Below are 26,984 nucleotides of genomic sequence, written 5' to 3'. Positions count from 1 at the left end.
TATGTATGAGTCAGTCAAGGAAAGGGAGAGAGGGGAAAACAAGCAGATAAGGACCAGAAAGTAGTCCTGAGGATAAACACAGAGGAGGGGCCTGGAAATGTTCACAGGGCCCCAGATTAGGGTGCAGATGGACAGAAAGGGGAGACAAGATGTGATGTCAGGGACCACTGTCCTAACTATGTGTACACAGAGCAGAGAGAGGAGAGGAACGAAGTCAGAACGTTAACTCATCTCCCAGAAGTCTTCAAATGAGAGCACAGATTTTGCTGGTGTGCAGCTGTTCAAATAAGAGTATTTTTAGACACCTCTATCTAGTCCTGAGGGAGTAAAGGAGTAAAGACTGAAGGGTTACACCAAGAAAAGAAACCTGCCATAAACTCAAGTACACAAAAGCCCTAGCCCTACTTGGGAGACAGGGCTAGAGAACTTGGGTGTTTGAGAGGAAGACAAGGGAAACAGAGGGAAACTGAAATAGAGACAGAACTCTGAGCCTACCTGCTCACTCAGGTTTCGTTGTTCAGCACAGATCTCTAGGACGCAGTTGCTGGTCTGCTTGGCCAGCTCTTCCAGGAAGGAGTTGCAGTGATGAAGGCCGTGGTTCTTCAGGTGGGGGTACTTTGGGGAAAAGGAAGCGAGGAAGAAACTGTCATCACCAAAACAGCCACTTCTTCCTCATAATCTGCTCTGATCCCCTGGCCTGAGCTGCCACTCCTTCTACAGAAGAAGAAACTCAGACCCAGAGATAGGACACATTCTACATCAAGCTGAGATATTTAGGGACACATGTCACATACCTATGTGCCCTTCTTATGACCAAAACCAGCGTTTGGAATTATGTTTTGGGGAATAAGGTTGAGATGTGATTAGAGGAATGGTAGAGCTTGGAGTCCAGGGAACCCACCTCCTCTGGGCACATCTCATGTGTGCAGTGGACAAAATGAGCGCAAATCAGGGGGAAAGCAATGGCATAACGCAACATGGTAGGCTCCTCCAGGGTCATGGCAAACATCTTCTCAAAGGTGCGGAGATGGAAGCTGAAGAGAAAGGGGAAGGAGACTTAGAACCAGGGTTAGGTGCTGATTCCTTCCAGGCAGAAAGAATATTCATTCTTTCAGCAAATATTTACTGAGCTTTACCCCTCCCTCCTTCATTTCCATACTCTTTTTTGTTTTTTCTAAGTGAGGTCTATGCCCAACATGGGACTTGAACTCATGAACCGGAGAACAAGTCATATGCTCTACTGACTGAGCCAGCCAGGTGCCCTACAATTTCCCTACTCTTAACATAGACAGGAAACCAAGAAACCTAACAGTTTTAGACCTTTATTCTGGACCCCATGGCAGTTTAGAGCGGATCTTCGCTCCCCTATACAAAATTTGCTATTCTTCCCTCAGAACCTCTGTACAATTTGGGCCATTCTTCCAGTAATATTAATCCACATCCCTCCCAAAAATTGCCCAATCAGGCTTCAGGAAATTTTCTCAGGTTAATTCGGTGATACTAATCTTTCCTCAACCCTATATCCTCTCAACGTCATGCACTCTTTATACACTTTCTTATGTTTGCAATTAATATGTTGATGTCCTTTTCACATTTGAGTGTTTATATCTCCACCTACACGGAATGCAGAAAGCAGAGTCAACATATTGTGCTGCTTGTTTGATCTGCCAAAGGACACAGTTATGTACAACAGTGGGCACTTGATAAATGCTGAATGATACCTAGGAAGACAAACTAAGTTTCATCCTCCAAAGACCCTGTTCTCCAGCTCTCTCAATTATTTTCAGCTCTCTTTACTAAAATTCCACATTTTCCATGTCTCTTTTAAATCACAATGTCCCAAGAATAAAAAGAAGCTGAAGAAGTTTCCAAAGATAATAATGTGGGAAAAGCCACACTAATGATTTATCCCAAGTAATTATCCTAAAGAAAGCCAAAACAAAAAGAAGCCATCCTCAAATTCCTATCACTTAGTAGAAGCTGGAATGAGAGAGTTGGAGCATCTGTCTGTAAGGAGGCCCCAAAGATAAAAGGTTTTCCCATCTATAGGAAGGAACTGCTATTCTCCACAGAGGCCAGGGAAGAGATCAGGTCAAACGATAAAGAGCTTGGAGGAAGGACATACCAGAAAGTAGACAAGTCAGAAGTTTCCACCAGTATGTTCTCTACTGAGTCCAGCATTCGGGAGTGAAAGACGATGAGGTTCATCACCTTGGCTAAGTCAGCGTTCTCGTGCAGGTGCAAGGGAGCCTTAGCCACACTGGTATATGCCTATGGTTGGTGTTGGGAAAAGAATGAAGAAGAACAAGATCAATGAAAAGAACTGTCCACCTTGGAACTACAGTTTGGCTAGGGTTTGTCCTGCCAATCAGCAGTTTTCTTTCTTTCTTTCTTACTTTTTTTTTTTTTTTTAGATTTTATTTATTTATTTGAAATGGAGAGAGAGAGAGAGTGAAGGAGAGCATAAACAGGGTTAGTGGCAGGCAGAGGAAGAGGGAAAAGCAGGCTCCCCACTGAGCCGAGAGCCTGATGTAGGGCTTGATCCTGGGACCCTAAGATCATGACCCGAGCCAAACGCAGATGCTTAACCAACTGAGCCAAGGTGCCCTTCAACCAGCAGTTTTCAATGTTGAAACACTCTATACAGTAGAGATTAGGAAATAAAACAGAAGGGATTGTTGGGGAGGGAGAACTCTCAGAATGGAGAACCATTAGCAGGAATAGACCTACCTGTAGACGGAACCAGTCCAGCCTCAAACCAGAGAATTCAAATTTTTCTCCACTCTCAACTGCAAGAAAAACAGAAGTTCAAAAGAAAATAAGAAAACAGCACCCTATATCCAACTCCACAGAATGGTAGGTCCTTTTCAAAGTCTTATTGTCCCATTCCCTGGCTTGGGATCAATATTTCTAGAACAATAGATGTTTGCTCTTATATAGACCTCTCCTCCTCCACGACCCTCCAGTTACCTTGTTTGAGATTCAGGGAGGAGAGAGTACTGACGAATGAGGACATTATAATGGACTCCTCCTCAGGACACACAGACAGGTTCTAAAAGAGAAGTTGGAGTTGCCATCAAGCAGGTAGAGTTTCCACCAGGATAGAATCAAGAACCAGAATTCTCACTCCGTGCATAAAGATACAAGAGCTGCTAAGCACCACAGAGAAAGAGCTAAGCAAGAGGCTTCCCTGTCTTGCTAAACCCAATTTCTCTTTATTTTTCTCTGCTATTTCTATGTAGCTTCATGTAGGAGGGGGAAAAAAAAAGACTGTGGAGATTATTCGTGGTTTTTCTTTCCTCTTTTACCAAATGTAGAGAAGAAAATCGGGCTTTTTGACACACAATCTACAGAGCATGAGACTCAGCCAGGGTGGCCCCCAAGGGGAAATGACTGGGCATCACCCTGACCTTTCCAAAGTAGAGGCAACTGAACTTACTTGAATGACGTCACTCAGCACAAGAGCATCAAATCTAGCCAGGTACTGAAGGTGGTATTGCTGTATCACTTTGATGTGTCTTCGGACCAGAGCCCTGATCTCCTCCAACAGGAAAAGCAGTTCTGCAATGCTTCTACGAAGTCAAGGGTGAGAACAGGGAGATTTAGAGACTAGAAATATCAACTGAGACAAAGGCAATGCAGACACTGAGACCTCCCAGGTCATTTGATGTCTCCCTGTCCCTTTCCCTGGGCCATCTAAGGTCAAGATTCTTAACCATGTTGAGTACTAACGAGTCAGCATAGTCCTCAGGGGTCTTTGTCTTGGTGACGTTTTCTGTGTGGCGAACTAGCCAGGTTACCTCATCACGGATGAAGGACAGGGCCATGAAAACATAAAGGGCCTAAGGAGAGGACAGGGTCTATGAGAATTTTCAACCTGGAAAACAGATTTCAAAGCACAAAGAACTATCATGACAAAACATGGATGGATACCATTGTGTAGCCAACCCCAGCAATAGTGTCCAATAATGAACACAGAGACCCGCAAAAAAAAACCCATAGGAAACAGAATCAGATATGGTCATATGTTGACATTAGCGCACAGCCGATTCTTTTTCATCCTATTAAATCTTAGAAATATTTACTAGGCATTTATGTGATTTGAAAAAAAAAAAAGCAGCAAGCTGTGTCTTCAATTAGTTCATGTTCAAATAGAGGATAAGACAAGTACACAAATAGCTATGATATACTACCCCCTGATGGTGCCCCAAAAAGAGATTCAAGAACTTTTGGGGGACTCCCAGAAGATTCAAAGGAATCAGCATATACATATACAAACAGATCACGAAAGCCTCAGAAATACAAAAACTCCTGAATGCCAAGTCATTCCACACCGCCACCCCCCCACACACACACAGAGAGACTTTTATCATTGGCCGTTATCCCCCAGTCAACATTTCTCTTTCTTGCCTTGGGACCCAGCAGTCCTGGCTCATCGGTTAACACACTCTCCAGCTCCTTCACGGCCATCCGCAGAAACTGGCGTCGTTGACAGTGGAACTGGCCACTAAGAAAAGAAAGTGGAAGCTAGAGACTAATGCCTCTCCCATCCTTAAAAATCCTCCTAAGGCATTTAGGAAGGGGGGTCAGGTAGGAAGAACGTTCAGTGCCACAGTTAGACTTCGTAAGAAAACATAAGAATCCGTGGGGCAGCAGCAAGTTCTTGGGTTGAAGCAATAAAGCTGTACAGAACCTGGGGGTGGCTTAAGTGAGAACAAAAGTCCAGAGAGATTCCTATTCCATCCCCTCTTGGAGGGCCCATTCCCCACCTTTACCTGTTCGCAATTACATGTTCCTTGCTTTCCTTGATGTCTGCCACTCTCTTGCCATACCTGAGGATTGACACAAACACAGCAGCGTGGGCCACACCACTGATTAGAGGCCTTGTCTCACCTTCCCAGTCCTGAGAGATTCCAAATCACAGCCTATGTAGGGCAAGCAAGGGCAGCCCTCACTGACAGGATCTGTGCAAACCCAGCTGCGCCCCCCGGCCCCTTGATAAGAGACTCACAGAGCTTAGAGATTATCCTGTTCTCTTCACTGTTTTGCAGATGAAGAAAATCACCTCTAGGAAAGAGAAATGACTTGCCAGGAGTTACACAGGGTTTTAGTGGCAAAGCTGGGACTGGACTTCTCGGCCCGTGCTCCTGCCTTATTGTCAGGCCAAAGCCCTCTTCCAGGTTTGAGGGAAATAAAAGAGGCCGAGCATAAATATGACATGGGCCCTGCCCTTAAGTAAGAACAGTTACTCCAGCTCTCCGCTGGGTCCCACCCATGTCCTCTTAGAATTTTCCTTTATCAGTGATCTCTTTGTCACTTTAATCTCTCTGTCTTGGCTGGTTGATCCTCTTCTTCCAACACAGGAGTTCAAAGCCTCCCTCATCCTGAAAGACCCTCACTTGACCCCAACCATCTCCTGAACTTTGCCATTTTCCCACACTACCAAACTCCTCCAAAGAGATCCTTAAATGCTTTTTACTTCGTCAACCTTCACTGACCCCTGAATCCCACAAGGCCTTTGACACTAAAAAACTGCTCTCTTTAAAGTCCATGTGAACAGCGGAATCACTAAATGGCCTTTTCGTTGTTCGCTGTTTGTCTGTTATGTTTGACTCTCCTGACCATGTCTCTTTTTTCTCCTAGTGATCCATGCTCAAAACTCCCACATTACCTTAGGCTCTGTGTTTTCCCTATGTTCCTTCTATCTGTCTCCTCTTGTGGGCATCACTGTTGCCACTGCATTAGTCAAACTTCATAACCTGTCTTTTCCCTTCTCCAAACAGCTCTCTATTGACCTTGGCACAGAATCAAAGAAATGTAGGGTTGGAAAGTATCTTAATTAAATCAGGATTCAACTCCGTGGCATTCCTGGGGGATAGTTATTTCAACCTCTACATGGTATGATGGAAAGCAACAGGATTAAGAGTAAAAAAATCTGGAGTTATTTCGTAATTCCGTATTAACTGAGTGACATTGAGACTGAGCTCCATTGTCTCATCTACTAAATAAAATTTAATACTTATACCTGAATATAAGTAACATGAACATCAAATTAGATCATTTATGCCAAACAACTCCCTATGCTATGAATCTTAACATTTTAGTTGCTGTTCTTCAAACATGTCTTCCATTCCTTAAAAGCAATAATCATTAGAAAGTTTTATAGGTATGGGGGCACCTGGGTGGCTCAGTGGGTTAAGCCTCTGCCTTTGGCTCAGGTCATGATCTCAGGGTCCTGGGATCGAGCCCCACATCGGGCTCTCTGCTCAGTGGGGAGCCTGCCTCCCCCTCTCTGCCTGCCTCTCTGCCTACTTGTCATCTGTCTCTCTCTCTCTGTCAAATAAATAAATAAAATCTTTAAAAAAAAGTTTTATAGGTATGTAGATATGGATGCAGATACAAACCCAAAACCACTCCTGTAACTTCTAATTATTAATCCTAGATTTACTATCTTTTAACGCTGACAATGGTTTATTTAATGATTATACCATCTGTTGAGTGTATGAGGAATAAGTATTCTCACAGACTGTAGATAATACATCTGTTTGGAAGGCAATTTGGTAGGAGCTATTAGAATTTGAAATATAACTGGGTGGCTCAGTAGGTTAAGTGTCTGACTTCAGCTCAGGTCATGATGTTGAGGTTCTAGATTGAGCCCCACTCCAGACTCCCTGCTCAGCGGGGAGTCTGCTTGTCCCTCTGCCCCTCCTCCTGCTTACATGCACTCTCTCTCTTTCAAATAAATGGAATATTTTTTAAAAAATAAAATAAAATAAAATTTGAAATATGCATACCCTTTACCCTAGCAATTCCACTTCTGAGAATCTACCTAATAGAAATGTTCACAAAGATACATGTCTAAGAATGTTCATTACAGCATTTTTTGTAACGATATTTTTAAAAAAGGAAACAGTCTCAACTATGTCTCAATTAAAAAACAAAGAAAGAACAGTGGAAACAGTTCAAATGTGCATCATAGGGGATTAGGTAAATAAATTATGCTTCAACCTCATAACAGAATACTATGCAACTGTTAAAAAGAATAAGATAATTGTCTACAGCCTGATATGCGCAGATACCCAAAATAGAGTAAGTGAAAAAAATCAAACTGCAGAATGTAACACAGAGTGTGGATCCTCTGCTCTTTAAATATTGCTTCTATAAGGTTGAAAACACATGCACAGCTTTACATGTTTATATATACACAGAAGCATCTGGAGGACATATGCCAAACTATTCTGGGAGATGAGACTATAGACAACTTCCACTTTGTATTTTGTACACGTTTGAATTTTAGTTTACAACTGTAAAAAAACAATAAAGGTATTTGACCCCTTCCTCAATCCAACACCTCTTTCTCTTTATAGTTCCCTATTCTTCCTTATACAAACTTCTTCAAAGAGTTATTTGCTGGGCGGCTCAGTGGGTTAAGCCGCTGCCTTCGGCTCGGGTCATGATCTCAGGGTCCTGGGATCGAGTCCCGCATCGGGCTCTCTGCTCAGCGGGGAGCTTGCTTCCCTTCCTCCCTCTCTGCCTGCCTCTCTGTCTACTTGTGATCTCTCTCTGTCAAATAAATAAATAAAATCTAAAAAATAAATAAATAAATAAGAGCTATTTGCTAAATTTGTTATCTCCCATTTGCTTCTAAACCCATCACAACCCAGCTTTCAGCCCTCTTTTTCTTTTTTTCTGACCTGTCAATGTTATGTAACGTAAATAACTGATCCTTCCTCCTAAGAATGCTTTCTTCCCTTAATTTCTGTCTTCCTTCTTCCCAAGACCCCTAAAAAATCTTAAAATAAGATTAGTTGGCTCCCACATCTCACCCTTTCCAGCTGCTAAACAAGTCCTCGGTGACCTTGTGCACCTGGAGCACGTCCTCCCGGATGAGGGTGATGTACAGGGAGCCCTGTAGGCACAGCTTCCACAGCTTCTGGCACTGGCTGTTGGAGTTGAGGCAGCCATTACAAAGAAGAAACCCAACTGCAGGTGGGTAGAACAGTACAGAGGAAGACTTTTAGAATTTTCTATCCATGTAATGTGCTGCTACATTGATTCCCAACTCATCCCATAAAACTTACTGATAATCCAGCGCTCCATTACTTCCACAGACAGGTACTCACAGGCCATCTATAAGAAGAGAGGCAGAGATGGTCAAGCCATTATTGAACTCGGTCTTCCCCTAAAGACTGAGGCTGTCAAGATAAGGGCGTCAAACTAAATTTAAGTACCAAAACCAACTTTTATTTTACCAGCCTGGATCAGGGTACTTTGATAAGCCAAAAGCTGGGGAACCTCCCAATAATTGAAGTGAGGCAACCAGAAGCAAAAACAAATACAGTTGAGAAAAAAAAAGAGGAGGTTGGGCTGGAAGTCAGGACAAATAAAAGGTTTAACATAACTTCTCTTCAACAGTTCATAAAAGCAATACTCAAAACGTTCACATGATTTCTCCCTCTTATGGATTCTTTTACCACTTCAAGTAGAAATCACTCATTTGACATTTCTCATTCATCTTGTACCATCCCTTGTCTTTTTATGACTGTATGGCATATGTTCCCCTACAAGACACTAAGTTCTTTAAGCACGGCTGTTGAGCCCATAGTAATTGAACAAAACTATGTGTTAATTGATGCCTATGTTCAAGTTCCTGCTAGGCTGAATAGTGTCTAATGACTCACTTTCATCTACCCATTCACTCTATGATTAGGTATTAAATTCTTTCTATGGGCAAGCACACACTAATCCCTGTCCAAACAAAAGCTCCAACCCAACCATGAGTTTTAGCTACAAGAGGTGATCAACTTAGATACACATCCTAGAAGAGGTTTAAAGTACTCTTAGAGGTGATATTTCCTGAAAGAAGCACCCTCTACAGAGATGGCGTTGGCAAAAAGAATGCCGTCCCTGACAAGAGGAGAAGGGAACCTACCGTGTCTGAATTAGCAGGGTTGATCATGGCCGGGGGGGTGCTGATAAGACTCAGAAGCTGGGCACTGCGCCATTGCTCAGCCCCCTGGCTCCTCCGGACAAAAAGGAAATGCAAAGAGAGGAGGGCTTCACTCACAGCCTGTGGGGAGAAACAAATGAATCCTTAGTGTCAATGATGAGGACGATATACTTCCACCGGAGGAATTCCCCACTCTCTTAGGGAACTTGCCTTTGTGTGAGGCCCAAACTCCTCTGTCAGCTTCTTCAGAGGTTGGTCATACTCTAAGACCATCTGCCCCAGACGGGCAAAACTGGGGTCACTGGAAGAAAGCATAGGAAAGAAGAGTTACAGGTCTCCTTTAACCATGATATAAACTCTCGTGTTTGCATGTAGGATAAAGATGCATACCTGGGCTAACATTCCCCTCTACCTCCAAAGATACATATACTGAACTGTGAATTACATACATAGATAACCCATTCCGGGCCCAGGTGCATTAAGCTATTCGAGAGAACTATATAATTTGGGACAGGTCCTTGAAAGTTTCTTGTAAGCACCCAAAATGGTGTTGAACATAGGATAGATACTCTATAAATTCATGTTGATTAGTTGTAATTCAAGTGATATGCCTAGACCCAAATTTGTATACAACCCCAAAAGATATATATTCATTCAAGCTAATGGGTAAGGCATGTGCCTAGGTATTCATGTAGACAAATAGGAATACACATCATACATAGAACAATGTGTCACAGCCTCCTCTGATCCCTCTAGTTTTCATTTTTTCAGCCCTCAAGTACTTTTATTTGCACTAATGGAGGGGCACAGAATTTCAGATAATCCAAAATCCATTTATACTTGGCTTCAAATGTATTATCATATATTACTTACCTCTAATGGCCTTACCTTGCTGATATTATTCCTACCAATACTAAAAACAAAAAACAAAACAACAAAAAAACAACTTTCATTTCCTTTTGCAATAACCTGAAAAGCATGGTGGAAGCCAGACCAGGATTAAAAACTGATCAGAGACAATGCAAATTGGATAATCCACTAACAGATATTCAAGAGTTAACTATATGTAAACGGGCAGTACACTTGTTGAAGTATGCCATTAAAAGTATTTTTTAAGTGTGGGGTTTTTTTTTGTTTGTTTTTTTGGTGTTTTTTTTTTTTTTTTTTTTTTGGCCTGGGTCATCACGTAGATTACAGGTTCTCAAATGAGAAAACATGGCTTCTATTTCCTTTACATCCTTGTACCTCATACCACCATGTACGAGATTCTTCATCTCCTGTACCCCCTTCACTCACCTGTGCCCATGCAGCATCTCGTGGGCACAGTTGTACATGCCAATGAGGACTCGGCGGTCTTCAATCCGTGACAGAAGTAAAATAACTGAGGTGTAAGTCACAATCAAGTCCAGGTAACTCCGAGTGAAGTCAAAGTTGAGATTCTACAAGGAAAATACATAGGAACCCAAGAACAGCAATGCCAATTAATCCCTAATTCGCCAACCATTCCAGATAGTGCCAAAGAGACTCTGAGAAGGTCTCTTTAGAAGGAAGACTGGCAGGATGAGAAGGAGAAAATCAGAACAATAGTCAAGGGTTAAAAGTGAGCTCAAGACACAAAAAGGCCAGGAGATATGGTAGCATTTGGAGGTTAGAAGAAGGGCAATAAGAATATTTTTGTCATTTTTATATTAAATCATATGGCTGATTTACTTAATATACACAAATATACTTTAGCTTTAACACTTGATATAAAAGAATTACAATCCTAGTATGAATAATACAGTATATTAAATTATAATCCTGAAGGAATAGCCATTCCTCCAGTCCCTTCCAAACCCACACTGTCCCAACTAAGACCTTTTCTATGGCTCTGAGGATAGGAGAGAATTAAAAGAATCTTACAATATCAAAATGGCACTGGCAGGCATCAATGGTGTTGAGAAGTTCATATACATGATCCTGGAGGTAGAATTGGAGAAGAGAATGAATAAAGAATACAGAGAAGATGACTTGTAATACTAGAATTTTAAGGGAAAGTTTCTTCCCTTATATTGGTCCTAAACAGCCACCAAATAACGTAAGGAAGCATTGCTGAATAGAAGGAGCTCCTTCTCAGAAAGTCAGCAGTAGACCCCTATCAAACTTACCCTACCAAATGCTCATCTTTCAACAGGCACAGTTCATCACTAGATTATGGACACTCTGACTTTATCATCCCAGTGTCCCCTTCCTCCACAAAAGAGGATTACAAAATGAAGATCATCTGATAGGCTCTTTTATTTAAATTCAGTTAATTAACATACACTGTATTCTTAGTCTCAGAGGTAGAGATCAGTGATTCATCAGTTGTATATAACACCCAGTGCTCATTACATCACAAGCCCTCTTTAAAGTTCATCACCTGGTTCCCCATCCACCCACGCTTCTCCCCTCCAGCAACCCTCAGTTTGTTTCCTATGGTTAAGAGTCACATATGGTTTGTCTCCCTCCCTGATTTCATCTTGCTTTATTTTTCCATCCCTTCCTCTATGCTCCTCTGTTTTGTTTCTTAAATTCCACATATGAGTGAAATCTTTGATAACTGTCTTTCTCTGATGGACTTATTTCACTTAACATAATACCCTCTAGTTCCATCCACATTGTTGCAAGTGGCAAGATTTCATTTTTTTGGTGGCTGCAAAATATTCCACCATTCATTCATATATATATATATACATATATATATCGTACCTTCTTTATCCATTCACCTGTCAATGGACAGCTGGGTTCTTTCCATAGTTTGGCTATTGTGGACATTGCTGCTATAAACATTGGGGTGCAGGTGTCCCTTCAGATCACTACATTTATATCTTTGGGGCAAATTCCTAGTAGTGCAATTGCTGGGTCATAGGGTAGCTCTATTTTTTACTTTTTGAGGAACCTCCACATTACTTTCAAGAGTGGCTGCACCAGCTTCATTCCCACCAGCCGGGTAAGAGGGTTCCCGTTTCTCCCCATTCTCTGATAGGCTCTTTCTAAGATACCAGAAATCAGACCCAGTTTTTTCTTGGATTCCATCTCCTATTCTCATTAATCATTAACAAATGGAACTACTACCCAATTCTCTATATGTTTCTATTTATAGACCACCTACTATATGCTAAGTACTTAATAGGTAATTTATTCTTACGCATGATCACAAACTAGTGAGGGATAGTATCAGAATTAGAACATGGAGCCCATGATCTCCCCTCTATACTACGTGACTTCTGAACCTGTCTAGCTCTATGTGGCCTCAGTTACTAGGAGGGCCTTTCTGCAACTTCTTGCAGCTCAATTCCCACAAGTTAATGTTAATGGAATTAACATTTGTTGGCCTCTAACCTTATTATATGCTCAATACTGAGCTAGATGTTTTCCATGCATTATCTCATTTAATTCTCACAAATACCTCACATAGTAAATCTTAATCCAATTTACAAAGAAACTGAGATTCAAAGAGTTTCTTGTCTAAGATCATATATCTGGTAAGTGTTTTGTTTTGTTTTGTTTTTTCAAGATTTTACTTATTTATTTGACAGAGAAAAAGAGAGAACAAGCAGCAGGAACAGCACACAGAGGGAGAGGGAAAGGCAGGCTCCCTCAGCAGGGAGCCCAACACAGAGCTTGATCCCAGGACCCCGGGATCATGACTTGAGCTGAAGGCAAAGGCTTAACCTACTGAGCCACCCAGGCACCCCCTAGTAAGTATTAAAGCTAAAATTCAAAACTGGGTCTGTCTGATAATTCAGAGCCTATCTACTTTACAATGCACAACATCTCAGTGTCTCTATTATCCCTCTTGCCCTAAATGAGCCATACCATACACCTTGGGCTCAGAACTTTACCAATGCAACAGTGTCCTGAAATCCCCTCTGGACTCCAGCTTTTCCTAGTGAGAGACTTCTTCATATGAATCCAGCCTTCTTTCAACCACCCCCCACCAATGCCTACCTTCTTCCTAACCACTACTCTCAATTCCAAGATTAATAACCTCTGAACTGGGGTACATGGGTGGCTCAGTGAGTTAAGCCTTTGCCTTTGGTTCAGGTCATGGTCTCAGGGTCTGGAATTGACCCCCACATCAGGCTCTCTGATCAGCGGGGAGTTTGCTTCCCCCTCTCTCTCTGCCTACTTGTGATCTCTCTCTCTCTACCTACTTGTGATCTCTCTCTCTCTCTCTCTCTCTCTGTCAAATAAATAAATAAATAAATAACTTCTGACCTGAATTTCCTTCAGGTTTTACAGTTTTCTGTGGCCCCACTTCTCTTTTCATTATGTGTTGAGTGGCTTGGATTAGCCCCTTCAGGTAGATATAGGGCATCCAAAGCAGGGTTCCATACTCTTGCATCATTGAAGAAATACTATGATACCATCACAAACTTGGATTGCTCAAATGGCTAAAATTTATGTCATTTCTTTTTTTTCTTAAGATTTTATTCATTTATTTGACAGAGAGAAATCACAAGTAGATGGAGAGGCAGGCAGAGAGAGAGAGAGAAGCAGGCTCCCTGCTGAGCAGAGAGCCTGATGTAGGACTCGATCCCAGGACCCTGAGATCATGACCTGAGCCGAAGGCAGAGGCTTAACCCACTGAGCCACCCAGGCGCCCCTGTGTCATTTCTTAAATGCAGAAATAATACATGCTCACAGAAAAATTAGAAAATACAAACGGGCATAATTTTAATTAATGTTTAAAACCATTCAAAATTCCATCAATTAGAAGTTCAAATTTCTTTATATGCATGTTTATCCAGGTAAATATACATATGAGGGACATCTTATGTCTTACTGTATTATAATTTGCTTTTACATTAAAGAACATATGAAGAATAAAAAACGAATATACAAAGAACATTTTTCTATGCCAATTGACATAAATATATATTATCATCTTTCACAGCTGTATATTCATTTGTAGGCATATACTCTATATATTGGATACATCAATTATCAACTTGTCATTTTTTTTTAAGATTTATTTATTAGTGAGAGAGAGATAATGTGTGTGTGCGTATGCATGCATGCACATGTACAAGTGCGGGGAGGGGCAGAGGGAGAGAATTCCCAAGCTGACTCCCTACTGAACCAAAGCCATACTCAATCCCAGGGCCCATGAGATCAAGACCTGAGCCAAAATCAGGAGTCAGAAGCCCAACCAACCATGCTACCCAGGTACCCCTCAACTTGTCCCTATTGTAACATAGCAGAATACATTCTTTTTTTAAAGAGTATATTCTTTTACATATCTTTGCACTTCTGATTGTTTCTCTAAAAATAATTTCTAGAAAAAAAAGAATTTCTAGAAGTAAAATTAGTACATCAAAAGTATGTTTTGGGGCACCTAGGTGGCTCAGTGGGTTAAGCCTCTGCCTTTGGTTCAGGTTATGATCTCCGGGTCCTGGGATCGAGCCCCACACTGGGCTCTCTGCTCAGCAGGGAGCCTGCTTGCCTCCCTCTCTCTGCCTGCCTCTCTGCCTACTTGTGATCACTCTCTGTCAAATAAATAAATAAAATATTAATAAAAAAATGAACATTTACTAAAGAAGGAGTAACCTCTGAAGGATAATGCCTACACTGGGGACCTGGAGTGGTAGAGCTCACCCGAAATTCCATGACATCCACAAATGACTGGTAGTAGTTGGTAAGGAATCTAATTATCTCAGCTTTTTCCCGATGTACTGGTCCTAAATGTTGCTGAGAGAAACACAAAACAAAAATTTTGAAACACAAAATAAGAAGACAATTGATCAAAGTAACCCAAGAAGAATAGGAGTTATACCTAAAACACTTTTTTAAAAAGATTTTATTTATTTGTTCGACAGAAAGAGAGAGAGCACAAGCAGGGGAAATGGCAGAAGGAGAGGGAGAAGCAGATTCCCTGCTGAGCAGGGAGCCTGATTCAGGGCTCAATCCCAGGATCCAGAATCGAGACCTGAGTGAAAGGCAGATGCTCAATCGACTTGAGCCACCAAGGCGTCCCTACAGAAAGCGTCTTGAAGAGGCTTGAAATACACTGACAGACAAAGTTGGAAAATACCCGATGCTCTGAAGGTTTTGAACAGGGGAGATTCTCTAGAAAGAATGATGCATGTGATCCTGACTAGATACAGAGTGCTAAAAGAGAGGAAATTTTAAGGTCTCTTTTAGTCAAAGAGGCTTACCATTTATATTAAAGTCAAAAGAGGCAGAGTGAGAAAATGCTACAAGTACAATGATAAGAAATCTAGAGCTTTTAGTAAGGGAGAAGTAAGGGATATTTCAAGAGAGGCATAACTCTAAGGTAATTAGCAAAGAAACACTGAGCTGGAAAGAGAAACAGCAGAAAATATATGCACCCTGCTGGGTTGATCAAACTGTCTTCTTCTATAAGAACAGAGTGTTCTCATGAAGCTTGCAATGGAGAAAGGGGAAATGCTTTGCTCTAGCTTACTCTGCAAGGATCCCAACTTATCTCAGAATTCTTAAGACTACAAGAACCTGAAGCTCTGTGACTGAGCCCAAGAAAACTGAAAGAAGGCTACTCCATCCCTTGCCAACTTCTAAGAAAGGCAGTCAAAGAGGCAAGTTTAAGCCACCCAAGTGTAGAGTTATTTCAGAGAAAGGGACAGGGGGAACCAGGTTCTCACCGTGCTGTTTCGGACATCTATGTTGGGAAATTTCTTGTTGATGTACTTGAGAGAAGATTCCATGGACTTTTCCAGTAAGAAAGGTGGCTTGGATTTGGGGTCTGAACAAGTCTGTACCAATAAAACACACCATATTTTTACTCTTTCTCCCTCCCCTCCAAACATACTTCTTCCTGATGCATTCATTTTCACACAGTCTTTCTTATGGAAAGAGAATCTGGGAATTCATTACAAAAGCATAACAGTAGAGGAGAAACAAGTGTCAGGGCATGAAGCCAACTATCAGTAGAGCTAAACAACCTGGGTATCTTGTCTTACCAAGAGGAGTTCAGTGTCTGCTCGGCCCCAGTGCTAAGAGGAAACTCTCTCCCCGCCCCCCAGCTAAAGCCGGAAGGAGTGAGAAAAGCAGCTGCTTGGGAGTTAGACTTCATGGGTGAATGTGTCACAATGTCCATATGTAAGTGTCTCATCCCAAATGGCATTTGTGGGGGACGTTGTGTCACAGAAACCAAGTTCCTGGTGATTTTTATTACAAAATGCATGAAAGTTCCCTCTCTCTATTTTCTCTTCCAGAAACTGCCTGTTCTTGCCCATCTTTATCTCTTTACTTCCCTAGGCCAGTCCCTTGCCCCCTAGCCTGAGCCTGTCCCCAGCATCTCTCAATTCCAGAATTCCTATCCTAAGCACACACACACACTACAGCATGAACTCTCAGACACTGTGTACCTCAGAAGGCACCAACCCATATTTTATTGAAATACTGTATCTATTTTTTCCTTGTAGGAAAGTCCATGGAAAAGTTTTTGCCATAGAACAACTTTGGATATCTTCAGAGTATGGGGCATCAGCAATAAACAATGAGACCCAGACTTCTAGACCCCAAACATTTATTAAGTGACTCAGAACAAAATTATTTCCTATCCCTGTATACCCAGCAGAAAGCAGACTCTCACTGGGGCAAGAATTATACCTAGAAAAAGCCTCCCTTCTGCCTCATAGGCTGGCCTACATAATCCAAGTGACTGAAAGCCAGTTAAACCAGTGGGGAAAGAAGACGGTGTCTAACCCCTGGAACTGCCAGCCCCAGAGTCCCCTGCCCTACTATTGCTGGAATAAATGGCACTAGTCCAGTTGCTCATGCTTACCTTCTTGATGTTATACATGCGGATGAGAACCCCCTGACCTCGATCATTCAGGATAGTGAGCTTCTCAGCTAATTTATGCTGGTAGGCAGAGGTCAAAGACATGATGGCCTCCGAGAGAGAGGAGTATCCAGACAGCAATGTCGAATCTCCCCAAACACTTTCAGCTTGGGTGGTGACACCCCCTGGGCGGAGGGACACAGCCTGGTTGGTGCGCTGGTCTTCCTGTTGCCTCTACAATTGGCTCATGGGTAAAAGCAGTCATTACAGCTCACAGACCTTCAGAATCTTCTTGTGCTTCCTCTTGCACACTCAGCAGCAGACATTTCCTCTTTTTAGCGGTGCAGCACTTTTGGTAAGACTATGAAGCGGGTGGAGGCAAGGGAAAGGAACAGGCTTTGAAGGCTCTTCCACAGCCTGGTATGAACCTTTTTGGCCTTAACCCTTCACTAGCATCCTATAAAAAGCTCAATCAGACAAAAAAACTATCGACCACCCCACGCCCATACACCTTTATACTACTTCCTCTTTTATATACCCCCATTGAAATTGCCTGTTATTCTCAGCTGAACCTTAGGCCTAACCATCTTTTAAGGCCCAGATTAAATCCTAACTCTTCCTCATTGCCCCATCTAGTGTCAATTATTATACAGAACACCATATTCTTCGCTATATTCTCAAGTATATATCTTAACTCCCCCTACTACATCATAAGCTCCTTAATGATAGGAATTGTATCTAATACTTCTTCATATCTTTCACAATACTCTAGTACAGTGATTCTTAAAGTGTAGTCATATCAGCATCACCTTGAAACTTGTTAGACATGCACATTCTCAGGACCCACCCCAAACCAACTGAATCCCAAACTCCAGCACTCTGTGTTTCAGAAAGCCTTCCAGGTAATTCCAATGCATTCTCAAGTTTGAGAACCATTGCTCTAATACAATAGTTTGTTGTGTTTTTTTTTTTTTAATTTGAGAGAGAGCATGAGCAGGGGTGGGGGGGCAGAGGGAGAGGGAGAAGCAGACTGCCCGCTGAGCAGGGAGCCTGATGCAGGGCTCAATCCCAGGACCCTGAGATCATTACTTGAGCCTAAGCCGAAGGCAGACACTTAACTAACTGAACCACCCAGACACCCATCTGACAAATGGGTGCCTGACCTTCTTAAAGGTGCTTAAGAAACTGAGATCAATCCCTATCCTCTGAGATTCAGAATTGGGAGGTTTGCAGTGGGGCCTAGAAATCTGCATTTGTAAGTACCCTGGAAAGTTTTGAGACAAATGTTCTATCAGAAACATGCTGAGAAACACTTACCTCCTGGAGCCAGTAACCACTCAGTAAATATGCTGATTTATTTGTTAAATTATTAAGACTAACTTGGGAAATAGGCCCCATGAAGAACCAAATTAACTGAGATTAACAAGGGGATTTTAATAGCAGACTTTAAATGTTAGGAGACTGAATGAATTTTAACACTAAAATATTCTTGCCATTCCAACCGGGCCTTAACTCCCTAACTCAAGAAAATAGACTCACTTTCGAGTTTCTTTCAAGGCAAAAAGCAGAAGGTCTTCAGAAAAATTCTATATTGAGTTGTCATCATGTCTTCTTCCTTTCCAATACTTTTTCCGCTTTTCAATCACTCTCATTTGCCATATCCGGGGCTCTTACATTGTCCCAGTAAATCCTGGGGTGGAGAGATGGGGGAGAGCTGATTAGTATTATTATATACAGAAACCTAAATAAACTTATACATAAACTTTTTTTTTTTTAAGATTTTATTTATTTATTTGACAGTCAGAGATCACAAGTAGGCAGAGAGGCAGGCAGAGAGAGAAAGATGGGGAAGCAGTCTCCCTGCTGAGCAGAGAGCCCGATGTGGGGCTCGATCCCAGGACCCTGGGATCATGACCTGAGCTGAAGGCAGAGGCTTAACCCACTGAGCCACCCAGCTGCCCCAAAAATATATTTTTTAAAGAAGCAAAAAGACAGCAGTGCTTAACACATGAAATTTCAAACATCTCTAATGGAAACTTTACACTTTTGGAAAACAGAATCTGCCTTTCACTTTATTGACTGGTTAGAGTCCCTAGAAGGCTAGAGACCCGGCATAAGGTACTACTGACCCCCAGAAGATTTGAATCACCTGCTGCTATCAAAGAAACCCAGGATCTACTAGAGTCATTTGCAGGATTTCTATTGGTCTTTCACCTTGATGGGGGAGATTAAGAGCAGGCGGTGGGGTACCAAAGCATAGGAAGCTGAGCCCTAGGACAGCAGCAGCCTTCTTACAGGTTAGTATAGTTCTACTGGATCTTTTTCACTCGTATGCCTTACCCTCTTGAAAATATGTTGAAGAGTCTCCTTACAAAGTTGATCTAGTTTTCTCCTGTTCCCTACTATATACTTCCCAACCTAGCAGGGACCAACCCAGTAGTCTACTGTGCATGTGCCATGTTCATTTCTACCTTTCACACATATGTATGTTTTCCCTCTTGCTGACCCAAATCCTAGTCAATCTTCTGAAGCTGGCTCAAAGAGTCCTAAGTTGAGCCCTTGCTAAACTCCAACTTGGTCTCTATAGTGTATTTCACATCTAAATTAGGTCCCACCTTTATATGCCTGTTTCATATTACCCTGCCACTTCAGCTAACTCAGATTGCTGGAGCCTGGAAATCACTTGTACTTGGAGAAAAGCCTACATTTTGGCATCAGACAGAATTTTGGGCTTGAATATTGTTGAGTCCAGTGGCCTAAGCCTTATGACTTACAGGCAGAGACCCCAGGTCTGGAGCCAGAAAGCTTGAGTCCACATCTCAACTCTATCACTCAGCAGCTTCAGTCTCCCTGCCTGCCAAGTGGAGAGGATATTAAGAATCATTCATATCACATGTAGATATTTTGTGTATTAAAGAAGTTACTACATGTGAAGTGATAACCTCATTCTTTAATATGTACCAGGTACTTTAAGGGCTTTACATGTATTACCTCAAAAATATTAATTATATCAACCAAACATGCACTAGCTTTGTAACTTTAGGATATCTATCACCACTGAGTTGGTTTCCTGATCTATAAAACAGTGGTCATCCCTCATAGACCCATAGAAGTGGTTAGTTATATGATATGGTGGTGTTTGTAAACATTTGGCTCAAGACCTTGTACACTGGATTAAGAAGGCCAGAAAGAAAGTAAAACTTAGGGATTTTTAAGATATAGTGAGCTTATGTACTTTCTGTGAAATTCTACTTGGCACCCCATAAAGAAAAAGGCCAGGTTTGTTTTTGTTTTTGTTTTTGTTTTAAGAATTTATTTATTTGACAGAGAGAGCTCACAAGTAGACAGAAAGGCAGGCAGGTGGGGGGTGGGGGGAAGCAGGCTCCCTGCTGAGCAGAGAGCCTGACGTAGGGCTCGATCCCAGGACCCGATCCCAGGACCCTGGGATCATGACCCAAGCCGAAAGCAGAGGCTTTAACCCACTGAGCCACCCAGGTGCCCCAAAAAAGGCCAGGTTTAAAGATGGGACCAATCATTCCAACTGGTAGTCCTGAGAGAAACTTCACTGGAAAAGCTATGCAGCAGCTCCCCCTGGAAACTGGAAGAACCCTCCTGTGGACAGCTTAGTTACCCCAGAGCACAGCCTGGTAACCCTGGCTACAAATCAGAATCCCCTGTGGAACTCTTTTAAAGCCACAGTTAGCCAGACTCCATTTGTGAAGATTCTGGTCCAAGAGTTCTGGCAGCTCTGTCACTTTAAAACTACTCTGATTCTCTTGCACAACCAAGATGGAAAACCACTTCTTCAAGACTTAACTATGACATCAAAAACTTCCAAACCAACTATATATGATCTCCTTGATATGAGGAAGTGGTGATGCAACATGGGGGCTTAAGTGGGTAGGAGAAGAATAAAGGAAACAAGATGGGATTGGGAGGGAGACAAACCATAAGTGACTTTTAATCTCACAAAACAAACTGAGGGTTGCTGGGGGGAGGGGGTTTGGGAGAAGGGGGTGGGATTATGGACATTGGGGAGGGTATGTGCTTTGGTGAGTGCTGTGAAGTGTGTAAACCTGGTGATTCACAGACCTGTACCCCTGGGAATAGAGTATTATGCCTCCATCAGAAAGGATGAATACCCAACTTTTGTAGCAACATGGATGGGACTGGAAGAGATTATGCTGAGTGAAATAAGTCAAGCAGAGAGAGTCAATTATCATATGGTTTCACTTATTTGTGGAGCATAACAAATAGCATGGAGGACATGGGGACTTAGAGTGGAGAAGGGAGTTGGGGGAAATTGGAAGGGGAGGTGAACCATGAGAGACTATGGACTCTGAAAAACAATCTGAGGGTTTTGAAGGGACGGGGGGTGGGAGGTTGGGGTACCAGGTGGTGGGTATTATAGAGGGCACGGATTGCATGGAGCATGGGGTGTGGTGCAAAAATAATGAATACTGTTATGCTGGAAATAAATAAATAAATAAATAAATAAATAACAAACTTCCAAACCTCTGAGAAACCATCGACCATATGGTGGGAGAAGAGGAGTTGAGTAGCTTGAACAGAAAGTTGATTCACATCACTTGACAAAGGTATTCACTCTGCTTTCCTTCTCCCCAAACTTCACCTGTTTGCCTTGTTTTGACCTCCAGAAGGACTGTTTGCCTCTTCAGATTCAGACAGCTCCCTTCAGATTCTTGAGAGTCACTGCTTCGAGAATAAGGTAGGACTCAAGAGCGTTTAGACTCGGCTTAACTGTCAAGGTAGCATCGAGGCTGGAATCCTCTTGCAAATCCAACATGTATTAAACCAAATTGGCCTCCATTATAATCTTGGCCTCCCAACATGAGATATTCAGCTATCAATAGTTAGGTATCAGGATTAAAGCTCTTCTTCCACTATCTTTAAGAATCTAAAGATAACTACACAATATTGGATTATACTGCAACCTTTATTTCCCAGAAAGCCAGTTTACTTTACAGTAAGTGTTCATGGCTCTAATATTATCATTAATATGCAGTGTAAGCTTTAAAGGGCCACCCTGGCTTGCGTTCCTGAAAGGTACTGAGTCTAAATACCTAGACTTAATCATCTAAATGCCCTCAGGAAAATCTGACATTTAACAGTCTATCTCTGTGCCCTTTGTCTATGCCCTAGGCATGATACAAAGCAGAATTGAAATGGGCTCTTCCAGGCACTTTTCTATCCTTACTGCTTCTGCCAGTCTGCCTTGATCTCCCTCCCCCATCAGACTAGTCTGTCCCTGCTTTGCAGAAATCTCAGCTGTAGCTGTTGCCTGGAAACTTGGGAGTCCTTGAAGTGAATGTCTGCTGGATAGCTAAAGACAGCTAGCCATAAGGGAAAGTAGGCCTCCTATTGGCAGTGAAATGTGGCAGATTCGAGATGGTATATTCTTAGTTTTCTTCTAAGAGTCTTCATATGTTAATACCTACAACTTTAGAGATTTCAGACTGGCATTCTCAGATAATTATAAAGTAGCCTGAACTTGAACATGGTACTATTCATTCTTCCAAGCCCCGCTCCCCCAAAGTGGCTACGCTGATCTGACAAGTAGCATCCTTGCCTAACAAAGAGCTTAATTTAGATAGATTTGGCAAAGAGATGTGAGGGAGCAGTGCTGAACAGTAAAAGAACCAGCTGCCCCAGGCTTGCTTTCTCAACACTCAAGTTGATCGTGTTAAACTTCATCATACCCCAGTACTCTGAGCTTTCCAAGGAGCCCTGCCTGTATAATACTCTCTTTGAGGGCAAAGGATTCTATTCAAAACAACCTAGAAGACTAAAATATTTGTGCAAACATTAATTTTTGGTTTTCCAAGGCATGTAAGAAGTAAAGTTCTCCTATTATCTAACTGTTGAGGCTATTGTTTTAGTCATCCCAAACTTTCATAGCAAGATACCCACATCTCTCTCACTCTTCTGAGAACAGAAAGTAGGCCTATGTCAAAATTACCTGATCTTAAATGTCAATATTTTCTTTTCCAACCCTTAGTTCTTACTATTTAGGCCTCATGGAGCCAGAAGACTTAGAAATATGTCCTTATGACCCAAACCACAGGATGCCAGCCAGCAGGTTACAGTACCACCTGGCATCATGTAGAAAGGTAAGTTTTCCTGATTTTAAAAAAAAAAAAAAAAAAGTTAAGTCAGTGGAGGGAGAAAAATAAGCTCAGAATATAAAATTTAAAGTTTTTGTTTGTTTGTTTGTTCATTTGGTTTCAAGAACAAGCTTCTGACTATATGTAGCACTTAGCAGTTCTTTTTTTTTTTAAGATTTTATTTATTCATTTGACAGACAGAGATCACAACTAGGCAGAGAGGCAGGCAGAGAGAGAAAAGGAAGCAGGCTCCCTGCTGAGCAGAGAGCCCGATGTGGGGCTCCATCCCAGGACCCTGAGATCATGACCTGAGCCAGAAGGCGTTAACCCACAGAGGCTTTAACCCACTGAGCCACCCAGGCACCCCAGCACTAGCAGTTCTTAGTGTTGGAAATTGTATGTCTTAAGTATTTCCAGAAGGGAATGGAGGGTGGAATACAGGCATTGTATAATAGGCATTTAACAAGAGCTTTTTTTCTTTTAGAAAAATCCAAAGATAGCTAAAAAAATGGCTAACTGCAAATATAATGCTTGCCATGTGGTCCCAATCAAAAGGCTCAAGGAACATGAGGCTAACTGTGTCAATAGAACTGCTGTAGATGATGGTAAGTTTTGTTTTTAATTTGAGGGGCAGATAAGTTACATCAAGTGCTATTGCCCCTTGCCCCCCATATTTCATATGTACAGAAGTCTTAGCCAAATGAGAGGAAGGAAAAACAAAAGGAAGTTTCTACTCTGTTTCTGTAACTTCTGGTCTGTTTTATTTCAGAGCCGTTTAATCTTCCAAAGGTTATTTCTCCAAGTTTGGAACCAAATGAAAAACTTTCTAATGCTGCCAATCAGATTCTTGACCCTGATGTCTGGAACATAGGTGAGCATGAGTGAATCAGTGAACCCAGTTTTAAAATGAAGGCTTGGATCCTAAGTTCTTCGTAGCTAAGTACTATAGTCCTGGGTAAATTAAGTCTTAATACTCCTCCCACAAGATCCTTCAGAACAATCAAATAAATCTGAGAATTTCCTCTGTCTCTAAAGAGGCAACCCAGCAAAAAGGGAGTCTAATTAAACCTGAGATCACTTATAACAGTTTAAAGAATCTTATCTTACTACTATCTGGCCACTTGCCACAGAAAAAAAGTATTGGTATAAATTGAAACTTGTAGTCTGAAAGGTTTGGATTTATCCTATCTCAAGTGATATATTTTCTCTAAAATGTAGCATGTTATAACAAACAGAAAATTCAATAGTTCTTCTGTCAGATCGAGGTTCAACTATATGCTCAGTCCTTAAGGAAAGTTACTTCTTAAATACCTCTTCCTCACCTATAAAAGGAATAATACCTACCTCATAAGATAGATTAATATTAAATAAAGATGTATATGTGTACTAGGGTAATGCAAGTTCCTTTAACAAAGTTCAAATTGTGTTGATATCATGGTTTAACATAACAGATGTTTCCTTATATATAAGCCCAGAGCAAGAATCCCATGGAGATTGTGCCTTGAGAACACAGGCTTTTTTCACCCTGTGGCTGTCACCTTCCACACTTGGCTTCCCAAACTGCCACAAAAAGAGAACAGAGGTCCAGGTCCCCCTTAAGCATCTTGGCCCAGAAGAAAATACTTCCAGTCACATTCCATTGGCCAAAACCAGTCATATGACCATACTCAGACAAGTTGATAAGAATGCAGTCCTTGCAAAGCAGCTAATTCCCAGCAACAACTATGGATGGGAGATTCAAATCTCTACTGCCGATGGCTTTCTCTGCAGCAATATAAAAATGCTATAGTACTGGTATCACATCTCCATCATCTCTCTTTCTTTCTAGATAACACACATCATTCTCCTTCATTTGTTCTTAAGACATTTGCTCCAAAAACGCTGGTCTGTGAAAGGTAAGATAAATCATCTTATAGAAGTTATCGGAATAGAGAGCAAAATACCTTTAAGTTTGACTCTTAAAGTGAAATGGCCACTAGGCCATAGCCGTGGCAAATGCCTAAACTTCAGTCTTGAATTTCGAAAGATCTGCATTCATGGGATCTGAGTACTTCCATTCCCTCCATAAGACTCTCTTCGGACTTTAATCCATTAAGGACTTGATTACATAAGATTCTCAATTCTATGTAAGAGTTTCAATTCCTAAAACTTTGAAGGGAAAATAATTACTACACTCTACATGAAATAACCTAACAAGATTGAAGGGTACATCTAAGGGTTAGAGAAGCCATCAGTGGAGTTTCCCACCACATACATAGGGGGACAGGAAGTACAAAGGAACTATATAAAACAGAAGCTTGCACAAAATCAATAATTCTTACTCTGACCTTTAATAATGTCAACTATTTCTTTAAGATTTTATTTATTTATTTGACAGAGAGAGATCACAAGTAGGCAGAGAGGCAGGCAGAGAGAGAGAGAGAGAGAGAGAGGGAAACAGGCTCCCTGCTGAGCAGAGAGCCCGATGTGGGACTCGATCCCAGGACCCTGAGATCATGACCTGAGCCGAAGGCAGCGGCCTAACCCACTGAGCCACCCAGGCGCCCCAATGTCAACTATTTTTGATAAAGTAATTTAAATCTCCTAGATAGAATGGTTATCTAGACTAAATCTCTAGTTCTGGTCTCCAACTAACTTTTCTTTTTTGATCATCTCCTACAGTGACTCAAGAGACATAAAAAAACAGTCTATGGATGGCAAACATCCTAACAACTATAATTCCTGGAGAAAAGGTAGAGTAACTTTTTAAAACGAATATCCTAGTTTTACAATGTTAACATAGCTTTAACTAATACCACTAATGTATTCTAAATCTTCAAAGATTCTTTTTTTTTTAATAATTTATTTGACAGAGAGTGAGAGAAGGAGAGAGAGCACAAGTGGGGGGAGCAGCAGAGGGAGAGGGGGAAGCAGGCTCCCTGCCGAGCAGGGAGCCCGATGCGGGACTCGATCCCAGGATCCCGAGATCATGACCTGAGCCAAAGGCAGAGGCTTAACCCACTGAGCCACCCAGGTGCCCCCTAAATCTTCAAAGATTCTTAGACAAACTTTTATTCTTTAAGAAATTAAAGCTATTTAGGGGCACCTGGGTGGCTCAGTGAGTTAAGCCTCTGCCTTTGGCTCAGGTCATGGTCTCGGGGTACTGGGATGGAGCCCCGCATCGAGCTCTCTGCTTGGTGGAGAGCCTGCTTCCCGCTCTCTCTCTGTCTGCCTCTCTGCCTACTTGTGACCTCTGTCTGCCAAATAAATAAAATCTTAAAAAAAAAAAAAAAGAAAAGAAAAAAGAAAAAGAAAAGAAACCTATTTAATGGGTGCCAGGTGGCTCAGGCGATTGAGCAACTGTCTGTGGCTCAGGTCAGGATCCTAGAGTCCCGGGATTGAGTCCCGCATTGGGCTCCCAGCTCCATGGGGAGTCTACTTCTCCCTCTCACTTTCTCCCCTCTCATGCTCTTTCTCTCTCAAATAAATAAAATCTTTAAAAATAAATAAATAAGTCTATTTTCTATTCTAAGTCCTTCTTCCCCATAATGGAAAGCAGGGAAAGTCCCGGAGGCTTTAAGTCAGACTGTGGAGAAAAAGCTATCTAGAGCTCTATTTCAAATGCAACTAATGTTCATCAAGCTTAGGCCTTCCAATAAAACACTTACAAAATGACATTACCTTAATGTTCTTTTTCTACCCATAGGTCAGAAAAACTGATGGAGAAGCTGTGGATTAAAGAGCCAGCAGGCGGAAAATTAATTGTCTTTTTTTAAACTTTGGGGAAATCTTAACTGTCATGTTTTAGGTAACAACTCCAGTCATTGTTGGCATCTTAAAATGTTTTTATTTATTTAAATAAAGAATATTTTTCCTATGACAAGCTTCACTGGATTTTTTTAATTCTTCCTTGTTTTCATATCCCCATTTGTCAACCAAAAGCCTAGAGGGATTATTTGCCTATTTCCCTTATTAGTAGAGGAAATACAGGTATCAATGTAAGCTATGTTATTCCTTAATCAGGTTCTTCATCCTCCAATTATTTTTCTCCTACTCCAAGTCACGTACTATGTGACCATCAGATCAACCTTCTTCAAACAGTTTTGTACAAATCTCCCATGCTTAAAAGGTACAGTTCTGG

General features: G+C 41.6%; 2 protein-coding genes across 4 annotated transcripts in view; one reads left to right on the top strand and one right to left on the bottom strand.

Moving 5' to 3' along the window:
* The window catches only part of NCKAP1L (NCK associated protein 1 like), a 38,052-nt gene extending 21,130 nt beyond the window's left edge, over positions 1-16,922 (bottom strand). Inside the window, exons 1-18 of the mRNA XM_032348484.1 lie at positions 16,743-16,922; positions 15,598-15,708; positions 14,573-14,665; positions 10,853-10,909; positions 10,247-10,389; positions 9,161-9,251; positions 8,933-9,070; positions 8,082-8,130; positions 7,827-7,983; positions 4,776-4,832; positions 4,411-4,507; positions 3,733-3,842; positions 3,440-3,572; positions 2,971-3,052; positions 2,731-2,789; positions 2,126-2,271; positions 902-1,034; positions 496-615 (exon numbers count right to left, since the gene is read on the bottom strand). Coding sequence (XP_032204375.1) covers positions 496-615; positions 902-1,034; positions 2,126-2,271; positions 2,731-2,789; positions 2,971-3,052; positions 3,440-3,572; positions 3,733-3,842; positions 4,411-4,507; positions 4,776-4,832; positions 7,827-7,983; positions 8,082-8,130; positions 8,933-9,070; positions 9,161-9,251; positions 10,247-10,389; positions 10,853-10,909; positions 14,573-14,665; positions 15,598-15,708; positions 16,743-16,844 — 1,878 coding nt within the window. The 5' untranslated portion in view covers positions 16,845-16,922. The remainder of the gene's footprint in view (positions 1-495; positions 616-901; positions 1,035-2,125; positions 2,272-2,730; positions 2,790-2,970; positions 3,053-3,439; positions 3,573-3,732; positions 3,843-4,410; positions 4,508-4,775; positions 4,833-7,826; positions 7,984-8,081; positions 8,131-8,932; positions 9,071-9,160; positions 9,252-10,246; positions 10,390-10,852; positions 10,910-14,572; positions 14,666-15,597; positions 15,709-16,742) is intronic.
* A 4,326-nt stretch (positions 16,923-21,248) lies between these two features.
* Positions 21,249-26,701, top strand: LOC116593879 (gametocyte-specific factor 1-like). 3 transcript variants are annotated; one of them, XM_032348495.1, is made up of 8 exons: positions 21,249-21,337; positions 21,419-21,468; positions 22,759-22,870; positions 23,349-23,469; positions 23,634-23,735; positions 24,693-24,759; positions 25,526-25,596; positions 26,550-26,701. In XM_032348495.1, exons 3-8 carry the CDS (start codon positions 22,778-22,780, stop codon positions 26,561-26,563), a joined length of 468 nt encoding a protein of 155 aa, XP_032204386.1. In that variant the 5' UTR covers positions 21,249-21,337; positions 21,419-21,468; positions 22,759-22,777; the 3' UTR covers positions 26,564-26,701. The 3 variants fall into 3 exon arrangements, with proteins under 3 accessions (XP_032204386.1, XP_032204385.1, XP_032204384.1); XM_032348494.1 differs by lacking the exon at positions 21,419-21,468; XM_032348493.1 differs by having other exon boundaries at positions 21,249-21,468.
* Positions 26,702-26,984: the final 283 nt, after the last annotated feature.

The sequence above is a fragment of the Mustela erminea genome, chromosome 6 (genome assembly GCF_009829155.1).
Source record: "Mustela erminea isolate mMusErm1 chromosome 6, mMusErm1.Pri, whole genome shotgun sequence".
NCBI lineage: Eukaryota > Metazoa > Chordata > Mammalia > Carnivora > Mustelidae > Mustela > Mustela erminea.
Note: the sequence above shows the minus strand (reverse complement) of the source record. Positions and strands in the feature narration are given on the sequence as shown.